An 11,152-nucleotide genomic window follows, 5' to 3' on the forward strand; every position below is an offset into this window, starting at 1 on the left:
AAGTGATTTGGTTTGGATTCATCTAAGGAAGGAGAGGTTTCCACCGGGAAAATTTGGAAAACTAAAACCAAAGGCTGATGATCCTTTCAAGGTGCTTAAGAGAATTGACAAAAATACTTATGAAATTGAGCTACCTGAAGATTACGGAGTATCCCCAATATTTAATGTGGCTGATTTAAGTCCTTTTTATAATCATGTTAATGAATCGAACAAAGACTTGAGGACAAGTCTTTTTCAATCGGGGGAGATTGACACGGGAGTGTCTAATTTACTACAATCTGATCATATGAACTTTGATTATGATATGGTATTTTTTTCAGTCAACAATTATGCCTCATAATCTTTAACTCAGCCCACTCAAATATAACAACTCATAAGCATATTCTCTGCACAAAGTTAAAGCTGTTTCAAGGTGCTTTTCTTCATGACAAAGGAATGCATTAAAAGAGTTGGTTAGCAGCCATGAACATGTCTTAATGACCAAGGAATGTATTAAAGGAGTTGGTTAGCAGCTGTAAACACTTAATTTCGAAATTTTCTATGCATGAAGGGTTGTTTCATGCACTAGTATTTATTTTGGTGTTTAGGACTTAGAAAAAACTTTAGAAACTGATAATATCTTGGTAGAAGCTCTCTTGGAAAACTCTCTTAAACTTTGTATCTCTTGGATGCGTCCTTGAGTGGTGAGTCTTTTAATTTCTGTTCTGTATCCTCATTTATAATCCTTAGGGTGGTGAATTTTTGTATCCCTTTGTGATTTTAACTTGATGGTGAACTATTTTTCTATCTTCTTTAAGTTTTATCGTGAGTTCGTACATTTTCTATTCAAAACACTCATTTCAGTAAATACAACTATACTGTAATTTTTTTTCAAAAGTTCGTTCTATGTCTACTGTGACATTTTCTATCTGAGAAATTGTTGCATCGGTTTCCTTACGAAATTCATTCTACATTTTACCCTCCCTAGTATCACCTCACTAATAGAGCATCTTCCAACCGGATAACCTATTCGACCTCACTACTCTAAGACTAGATCGACCCCGACAAACTGCCTCCCTCATGAATCTCCCATATCAGTTTGCCACATTATCAAGTCTCTCATATTAGTCAAGAAGAAATACCTAAATAAGCCTATACCTTTGGTAGTGGATCAATCGATGGTACTCATGACACCATCAAACATTATTCAGAATTATAATAAATTAGATTTAGCGAAGGAGTCAACAAGACAAACCTAACAAAAGAAGAAAAATGTTAGTCATGTTGACTTAAAAGACTTCAGTTTGATGAGTTCTTTTTTTATTTTTTAATGGACGTAAGATGGAGTAAAACGATTATGTCCATTATGTACGTAACAAAATCTCGCACTGTCCATTTTTTATGCCCTTTGCTGTTTGGATTGAACAAATGATTTTGATCTGAATTTGGATTGAACTTAGTGTTTTGATTATGACTATGGTTAAACCTATGCTTGAATCACTGACGCTTGGGTTCTTAATTTTTCTTCTTGGGTTTGAAGTCTTGGCCTGGGTTAGAATTAGGTTCATAAGATTCGATTTGGTCTTGGGATTTGGGAATGAGATTTAGTTAAGTTAATATTTGTTTTGATTTGGTTATCTCAAGCCTTAAGTTGTTCTTAGCATCTACCAAAACTGGAAGCATTAAACTTCTCAAGCTTAAGAGAAGAAGAGTTATCTGGAGTCATTAGGAAATATTTATTAATTATTTCTAAGGGATACTGCATCAAGAATCCAAAGTTCATTTTTTATAATATATGAGCAATAGTTAAAAGCATGATTTTTATTTTTTACTTTGTTTTAGGATCTACCATAAAGTTTGGTTTGACAATATATCTCAAACAATTTTAATTTGAATTATTAATGTCTCTCTAAATTAGATGATTCAAAGATTTAGATCACAAAATCAATCTTTAAAACTTGAAATGCAAATTATAATTCTATTCAAGAGGAAAAGACAAATACTATATATATATATATATATATTATTACTACTCGAAGTTATATTTATTTGAGGCAATTTCCTGTACTCCAAATCTTAATCTTTTCTTGGATGGTGTCCCTATTTCCATATTTTATACACAAGACTCAATCAACCATTATAAAAAAAATATGCTCCTATCACAATATTATCGAGAAATCTTATAATATTTATGTTTATTTATTATAAAAAAATAATGAGACATTACATAGTTATAATATTTTTAAACATAATAACTCTATTCAAGGCCACTATAGTCAAGTTTTAATTAATTCAAATCCACACCAAACTTAATTTTTAACATTATTATAAACTTTGATATTTTATATAATGATTTATACGAAGGTTCAAGTGATTTGGATGATAGTTAAAAAAAGTTTTGATATATTTCAAAATAAATGATGATAAATTTTTTCTTCCTCATGTAACCTTAAATTTAGGCCTATGCATTTATGTTCATTATAGAAGAATGACAATAAATAAAGGTATGACATTATCTATTTGTACTATCTTCGAATAGATTTATATTATTTTTATTAATAATCCAAAAATTCAAGAACCCTTAATAACTTTAAATCTCCATATATCTTATTATTAATTTTATTCCAAAATTTAAAATTCTACAAAGCAAAATATATGATAGTTTTAATATTGTCTATAGAAGTTAAGAAGGTTTTGATACATTAAAAAAGAAAAGATGATAAAATTTAAATCATTTTCCAACTTAGCCTATAATGCATGTTTATATATTTTAAAGAATCTTATAAAATGTTTATTCTAAAGATGGAAGAATGATAATTAAAAAAATGAATTACAACATTTTTGGCTCCTGGGCTAAAATAGTATAACTTCATTAAAACCATTATAACTAGTTTGGTGAATTAAAAATATAACTTTATTTGAAAATAGTGGAAAGGGTCTGAATCAAAACATAACTAGTTTAACTAATTTTAAGAAAAAAATATATTTATTTTTCATGGAAGATTATTTTGAATATTTAAAAAAGGGCTTTATGTGGGAAATCTAAAAATAGATGACACCCTTGAGGAAAAGCTTACTGGTTTTTTTTTTCAAAAAATTACCCTTTTGTTTTTATTCTTAAAAATTAATCTTTAAAAAATATTAGAAAACAAGGGGAGAGTCAAATAAAATAGTGCACATAGGAAAAGATATTTAGTTTATAATCATTTAATTTTTTTGGATATTAATGAGAATGATATTGTTAAAATTTAAATAATGAAATGATTTAATTTTTGATGAAATATATATGCAATATCTGGCTACTACTAAATATGATATATAATTTTATTTGGACCTGTTTAACTCGAAATAAGATTTTGATGATAATAATAATAATAATAATAATAATAATAATAATAAGTTGCTTCGATCCTAATAAAGATTCTCTTCGAAAAAAAATGAAACTGGGAAAATAAATAAAAAACGTGAGGCTCTATTATTATTATTATTATTATTATTATTGTTGTTGTTGTTGTTATTATTATTATTTTTGTTATTGTTATTGTTATTATTATTATTATTATTATTATTATTATTATTATTATTTCTTGACGGCCCGTCGCACTTTTTTTTATCTTGATTATTTATTGATTTATTTATTCGTTTATCTTGTCGCTCGCTCCCCTCAAATCGTCCTTTCTTTTCGTCGTGGCTGAGCTTTCTTCTGCCTCCTCAGCCAATCTGATCCCTCGATCCCTACTCAGTCCTCGCGCGATACGTGCCCGTCTCGCGTTGGCTCATGGCGGAGCTGTCGGCGGAGGTGTGTGCCGCCTCCGCCGCGGGGCGGGAGAACCGGACGGCGCAGGCGTGGCGGACGGTGCTAGGGTGGCTGGGCTTCCTCTTCCGCGTCCTGCTGCAGATCCTGCAGTCCGGGACCCCCTCCTGGGCCCAGCTCCTCTCATTCGTTGGTGTCCGCCACCGCCTCCTCCCAGCCTCCTCCTCGGACCCCGCCTTCCACCCCCTCCCCACCGACGCGCCCCCGCCGCCGCCTCCTCAGCTGCGCCAGGACCCTTTGGATAAGCTTACGGTGCATCCTTCTTTTCGATCTTTTGTTTGTTTTCCCTCCAGTACCTGTGTCCTTTCACCGATTGAAGATATAGAAAACCCCTATTTTCCATTTTCCATGGTTTTCTTGTTGAGGAGCAATAGTTCTTGTTTCGGATTGACAATGGTTTGGTCCTTATTGACATCGACTCATTCATTTTCTGTAGCTCGATTAGATCACTAACCCTTCCATAAATTTTCTGTTTATTTACTTATTTCCCCCCTGTTTGCTACCTTTTGTGGTTTGCCGGATACGTACTACATTATTTTGGTTTTTTGATTGGGTAAACGGAAGATAATAATTTTCTTGCTAAGTGGCGACTGTTTTGTCAGATCTTTCCCATTTTTTCAGCAATATTTGGGATCTGGTCTGAAATAGAACACAACTCATAAACAAGAAGCGGGTATCTAATAATTTGTCATCAGATAAATTTAAGCCATGGAATTATGTAGCATTTTTCATATTTAATTTTGGATCTGAAATTAACTCTTTGCTTCATTTGTTGGAAGAAGCATTGGTTTTTAGAGTTTCAAGCATGACTGGTGTAAACTAGTTTAGAATTTTAGAATATGTTTTGGATAATTGAACTTGGCGAGCTTTGTGATTGACCATGAGATTAAAAGCATTGGTCCTGAGGAAATAGGTGACACTGAAGAAATAAATTTTTTCTGCATTTAAAGTCTAATATTCAGATATTACTGTATTTAGTAGCAAATGGCCTCCATGTTCGTGGAAAGAGATGGTAGACAAGTCTCTGAACATAGGCCAACTGACTTGGTTTTGGTTTGGGTTGTATAGGTGGGCATCTTTTAACTTTGACTTCAAAGTTTATTTTCTCAAAGACCAAGAAGGAAACTTCTCTCTAAAGATTCCCCACTACCTTGCCAACCAAATGCATGGTTTTGCATTTTCACATGCAACCAATGCCCAGCTGATTCGTTCTATTAGTCTGGAACTTGAAAATATGATTTTTGGGGTGGCACCAATGAAAAAGGGATTGTTTATGTTTAGTGAAGAATGAAAGAAAAATATGGGAAAAATAAGAACTGTTGTTGTTAAGACATCCTACATACTAAATGGCTGGTTATGTAAATTAGTAGTTCGTTGCAATGTTGCATATTTTTTAGAGTATTTAGAACTTCAACATGCATAAAATGTCAAAACAAACAACTAGGCGGTTTATCAAGGCCTTCAAACCTTTGGTCAACGTTCTGGTCTCTCGTTCAAGGGATAACCAATCCAACCATAAGGAATACAGCTCACATTGTATTAATTCTGAACCAGGGCAGTATTTTGTCTGATGTGTCGCCCTTTTTAACTACATTAACGTATATTCACCCCAACACCAGCAAGATAATTTGGTTTCTTTCTTTCCCATGAGGGCAGGAAATTTATATCCTTACACCATTGTATAAACAAGCCCTTCTGGGATGAAGGTTTGGATTGATGCAAACAATTCCACCTGTTAGAGAAGAGCAAATTGATGGTAAGAGTTGTTGTGTCACTCTTACCTTAACTAATTAGTATAAATCATAATGCCCATAATTATAGTTACTATTTATTATGCCAATTTTTGAATTTAATTTCTAATTCTTTATATATCTTTCTAGGTTTGCAATTCAAGCTTGGAAATTTGTCTGCCTTAACCATTTAATCTAACTCCTATGGAGTTGCACTAACATGTAAAATTAGCATTTGTAAAAGAAGAAAGAATTGTGTGGATAATAGCTACACCACCTTAGTGCTATTAGATCTGTCATTTTGTCATTTTTCACAAGTGGATGCACATGATAACGCTAGGCACTTTTCGGCAGTTGGTTAAATTTTCACTAGTTGTAGCTTTCTCAGTTGTCGCATGAGAGAGAGAAAGAGAGCAACAGTCCATGCATATGTCTATGTGCATATTTGCATGCATGCGACACTATCTTGGCTGACAAATTAGTATCAACTTTATATGGAATAGTACCAGCACAACTTTATAAGGAAGGCATCACTATCTTGCCTAGCTTTTCCATGAGGTTTGATTGTTGGGGGATTGGTGGGAAGGGCTGGGTTGAGGTATATTTCGTGGCCTGATAAATGATGCGTTCCTTGCCTATTTTCGATCAGTTTTTGGTAATTGATCCCTAAACCTGTCTCATTCTGCTATCAAAGTTGGCCAAATTTGGCTCGAGTATGCCAGATGAGATGACATTGGATCGATGTGCTGGGTTGATCGGATCGATCTGATAAATGATGCCTTCCATCCTTGTTAGATGAGATCTGACCTATTAGATGTAGTTTAGGTTGGTTGGCAGAGGTTTGACTACTCAAAATTAAGCTGGATTGGGGGTTGATCTGCAACAGGAAGCATGTTGGAAAAGAACAGATTCCTTAAAGTGAGAGCAATTTTATCAATGAAACCCCACCTTGACCATTCAAATCATCACATATTTCACTCATCAAAGAAGTCACTCCATGGGTATAATTAGATATGTGGCACTGAGGCCCTTCTTATGGTCAAACAAGGTGCTAGATGGGCCAATACAACCCAAGGGCTGCAAGGTAGGGCTGAATATCCTTCCAGAAGGGTACAATGATAGGTTTGACACTGATCATTGTAACTTGGTTCTGATGATAGTAGAAATGTGCTAGTGCCTGAGTTTTCCAATAAGTCATTTGAATAACATGCACCTAAGGTTGGAGGCTCACATGGCTCAGATTTTTGTCCTCATCTAGATGAAGTTTCTAAGCTTATGGAAGCACAACTCAGGAGTGCAGCTTATGAGCTTTCTATAAAACCCTAGTGAATAAAAGGCTTGTCCCTATAATCTTTATTTCTCCTTGTTACTCAGTAACATCTATATGAAGCAAGAGATTATATTAACCTGATCTGTGGAAGGAGGAAATGTTTAGCTCTTTGAGAAAGAAACTAACCAATAGAAAGTTTGCCCTTTGTTTAAAGGAAAAATATCAAAAAATAAGGTTCTGATATAGTTTATCATCTTTGTCTTATTCATTATCTGTTGGTTTTCTTTCCTCGTTCAGTAATGTTTTCCATATTAATCCTTTTATCTTATTCATCATCTGTATTAATACATTTTACAACAGATATAACATTATCTTTTGTGTTAATGAGCCAATGTATATGTTTTAATTGCTTGTTTATAATCGAACAATATTTATGTCTCATTTTAAGTTAAAATTCATGCACCTTGCTTCAATAATTCCTACACCTCACCTTGTGGTTGCACTAGACTTTAAGAGACGGACATGCCTTATTGTGCCTTGAGCCTTTAACAGCATAAAGGTTCTGTGAAAGTTATATAATACATATTGTGTTCTTTTACCTATTACCATGAAATTTTATTTAAGTTCTAATTTTCTGTCATGTTTATTCTAATTTGGGTCAAATGTGCAGGTGGTTCTTGACTTGGATGAGACTTTAGTATCTGCATATGAGGCATCTAGTGTGCCTATTGTCGTACGTAGCCAGGCTATTGAGGCAGGTGTGAAGTGCTTTGAATTGGAATGCATATCTATGGATAAGGTAGTTGGCTTCTAAACTCATATTTCATTTTTTGTTACTTAATCCTCATCCTAACGATGGACTAATTATACATATGTTTAAAATTCCTTGGCTTAAGGAAGTCGAGGGGAAACAAAAGGTCAATCATGTCACTGTCTTTGAACGTCCTGGGTTACAAGAGTTCTTGCAGCAGATTAGTGAATTTGCAGATCTTGTTCTTTTTACTGCTGGTCTAGAAGGTTAAATTTTGTTAGATTTGTGCTCAAATGCCATTCCTGTCAGTTATTTTATCCTTATCTAATTAGCCATATTCTCCTGGAATGTTGTTTCAGATTATGCCAGACCACTTGTTGACAAAATAGATGTGGAAAATAGATTTAGCCTTCGTCTGTATCGGCCTGCAACAGTCAGCACGTAAGATTTACCTACCTTTTACTTATGAAATCATCAGTCTATAACTGTCGGTTTGATCACAAAAGTCACCTATTATGTGGTTCTAGTACAATGCAATTACCATGGTTAGAGGCTGTCACACTATATATTCAATGTTTTTCAGAAAAGCACGGTATGATGTATTTATGGCCTACTGCTAATGACATTAATGTACATTCTTCTCACATATTAGAAATGCTTTTAGATCATAACCTTTCTCTTCATTCAAAACTCTTTAATGAAGTTCTTGATAAAAGACAAACTTTTCGTTACAATACCGTAGATGACTCATTGGGCCATTATGGATTCTGTCAGCTCAGTTGGTTAGAATTTCATCTGTGGAAGTCAAATTATCAGTCTCTATGATTGAGTCAAAAAGCATTATAGACTTAAAGAACTTAGAATTAAGTAACTGAAGTCAATTTATTAGTCTCCTATGATTGAGGTAAAACGAATTAAGAAATGTGCCGTAAGTGAGTTGCTTTTTGTTGCAACTTGCAAGTGTCCTTTTCACTCGGTCTTGATGTTGTTAATATATTTGCAAAAGAAAATGACTATAATTCATTGGAATATTATGTACTTTGTTGGAAGATTCTCTGTGCTTTATAAGAAGGTGGAAGTTAGGTTATCAGGAAGTCAATAGATTGTATTCCATCATAGATGTTGCAGAAATCTGTGAGGAGTTATCAATGGATTTCATGAAAAATACTAAAGTTGGGGTGAGAATGAGCCTCAACTCCATAAGCTTGCTCTTTTTGACCCAAGGGATATAGGATTGTTTTAAGAAAAGCTATTTTTCTACTGGTGGGGATAATGCTATGTACATTGACCCATCAACCAACATGAATTGAATACAAGATAATTTTTCTACTCGTGCCATGTATTAGCAGGAGTCTCATGTACAGGGCTGCTCTTTTTTTAAAAAAATACAATAGAGGTGTCAAATTTTGATTGGATGCATCAACCAACATGAACGGGATACAAAATAATAGGTTTGGTTTGATCTACTTATATGGGTCATATAGTGGTCTAACTCAATTAAATTGAGTTGACAGGATTGACTCAAACTTACACAATCAATTATCAGGTTAAATGTACAAATCCATTTTCCTGATTAGCATGTCAGTGAGATCATACTAGAGTCTTATAAACAAAACAAATTGTGTCATTGCTGGGTTATGTGTTGAGTCCAAATCATGTCAAAAGTTGTGTTTGAATTGAAAGTTGTGTTTTAGTATGTGTCCCAACGCAATATGCAGATGAACTTGTGTTTGAATTGAAAGTTGTGTTTAAGTATGTGTCCCAACCCAATATGAAGATGAACCAACACATTCGTTTCCTCCTAATGGGAGTTCTCGTTTGAGGGAGAGGGGTCTCTCCAAGAACTATCAACCAAAGAATTAAATTAAACTATGCAAGCTACATCTTTGCAGGAAAAGAAAATAACATTAAACCATGATTTCCCAAAGGTTTACATCCTCTCATGTAAATAGTCTATCGTTGCCAACTTGCCATATACTAATCATAGTGTCCCATCTCAAGTCAACTTAGCCTTTCTTCTCAATTAGATGATACTATATTTGCTAAAAATAATTTCAAGAATATTCTCAACCTTCTGTCCTTCTATAGAGGCTTGACTGCCTACCCCTAGGCCTCTACTTGGGGTTTGCTGTTCAAGAAGGGTTATCTGGCCTTGGTAAAGGTGACAACCTTCTTTTGGTCCACTTTCCTTCATTGGTGTTAATTGTTAAAACTCTTTGAAGTCGTTCCTTACCTTGTCTTGATTGTAAGTTTATTAATACAGATTAGAAATCCTAGACTCATTAAGAATTTTTTTTTCACATGCTACCAATCATTTCAATAGGCGCTTGGGCGCTCGTCTAGGCGCTCGGGCAAGGCGAGGCGAGGCCCGAGCACGTCGCTTCATTTTTAGGCGGCACGCTTCAAAGAGGCGCCGCCTGTGCGCTCGCCCGAGCCCAGGCGCTGGGCGCTTCGGGCGAGCGCCCGGGTTAAACCAGGCGACTGAACTAGCGTTTTAGGTCTGGTTCGGTCTCCGGTGCTTTAGTTGGTTCAATCGAACCAACTAAAGCACTAATATCAACCTTCCTCTCGCGACTTTCCAACCCTAACCCTGCTCGTTGCTGTCGCCCTCGCTGCCGTTGCCACTATCATCGCTCGCCGCTGCTATTTTCGCTGCTCCTGCTCCCGCTGCTCACTGTTACCGCTGTCGCTGCTCGCTGCTACCGCTGCCACTATTGTCGCTCGTCGCTCCCGCTCTCGTTGTTGCTGTTGTTGCTCACCGCTACCGCTACCGTTGCCACTATCACTGCTCGTCGCTCCCGCTCCGTCTCCCGTTGCTCGCTGCTACCGCTGCTGCTGCTATTGTCGTCTCTTGCCGCTCTTGCTGTCGCTGTCATCGCTCGCCGCTCTCGCTGCCATTGCCACTTCTCATTGCTACCACTACCGTTGCCACTGTCGCCACACGCCTCTCCCGCTCCCGTTACCGTTGCTCGCTGCTACCTCTTATCACATCGACTCAATAGTATACTGTTAACTATATACTAGTAACAATATTTTTTATTTATTAGATTAATAATATATTATTTTGATTTTAATACTGCTAATTTTTATTTATTTGAAATTCTTGTTATTGTTTTGAATTTTGAGATTTTTTGTTAATGTGATATTATGATTTTGTAAGATTTTTTAATTTAATATCATATTTTTATTTAAATAATTATATTTATTAATTATATTATATATTTTTATATTTTAGCGCCTCGCTTCGCTTGGGCAAGCGTTTGGGCGAGCGCCTAGCGCCTCGGGCGTTTTTGGACCTTGGGCCTAGCGCTTTTTAAATCACTGCATGCTACTGGACTTCTCTTAGTCCATTTAGAATTGTCTTTTAGCTGGAAACAGTCCATGTCATCCACTTCAGTTAAAAGGGCTATCAGTCAAACTAGGGATAATAATGAGCATCACGAAGCTTTGAAGGATTGCTTGAATATGAAGCAATTTTGCATGTTCAGGCCCACAAATCTTGTTTTTCCTGCCAACAAGTGTTTTTTTAACTTGAAAACATAACAGTAATATTTAGTGGTCTCAATCAAGGAGATTGATTTTGGGTGGTCCGGTCCTTTTTTTTCTTT

General features: G+C 35.4%; 1 protein-coding gene across 1 annotated transcript in view; it reads left to right on the forward strand.

The window, feature by feature from the left end:
- The first annotated feature begins 3,640 nt into the window (after window positions 1-3,640).
- The window catches only part of LOC135629684 (uncharacterized), a 10,396-nt gene continuing 2,884 nt past the window's right edge, over window positions 3,641-11,152 (forward strand). Inside the window, exons 1-4 of the mRNA XM_065137452.1 lie at window positions 3,641-4,045; window positions 7,464-7,592; window positions 7,690-7,810; window positions 7,904-7,985. Coding sequence (XP_064993524.1) covers window positions 3,758-4,045; window positions 7,464-7,592; window positions 7,690-7,810; window positions 7,904-7,985 — 620 coding nt within the window. The 5' untranslated portion in view covers window positions 3,641-3,757. The remainder of the gene's footprint in view (window positions 4,046-7,463; window positions 7,593-7,689; window positions 7,811-7,903; window positions 7,986-11,152) is intronic.

This window comes from Musa acuminata, chromosome BXJ3-1, assembly GCF_036884655.1.
Source record: "Musa acuminata AAA Group cultivar baxijiao chromosome BXJ3-1, Cavendish_Baxijiao_AAA, whole genome shotgun sequence".
NCBI classification, from domain to species: Eukaryota; Viridiplantae; Streptophyta; class Magnoliopsida; order Zingiberales; family Musaceae; genus Musa; species Musa acuminata.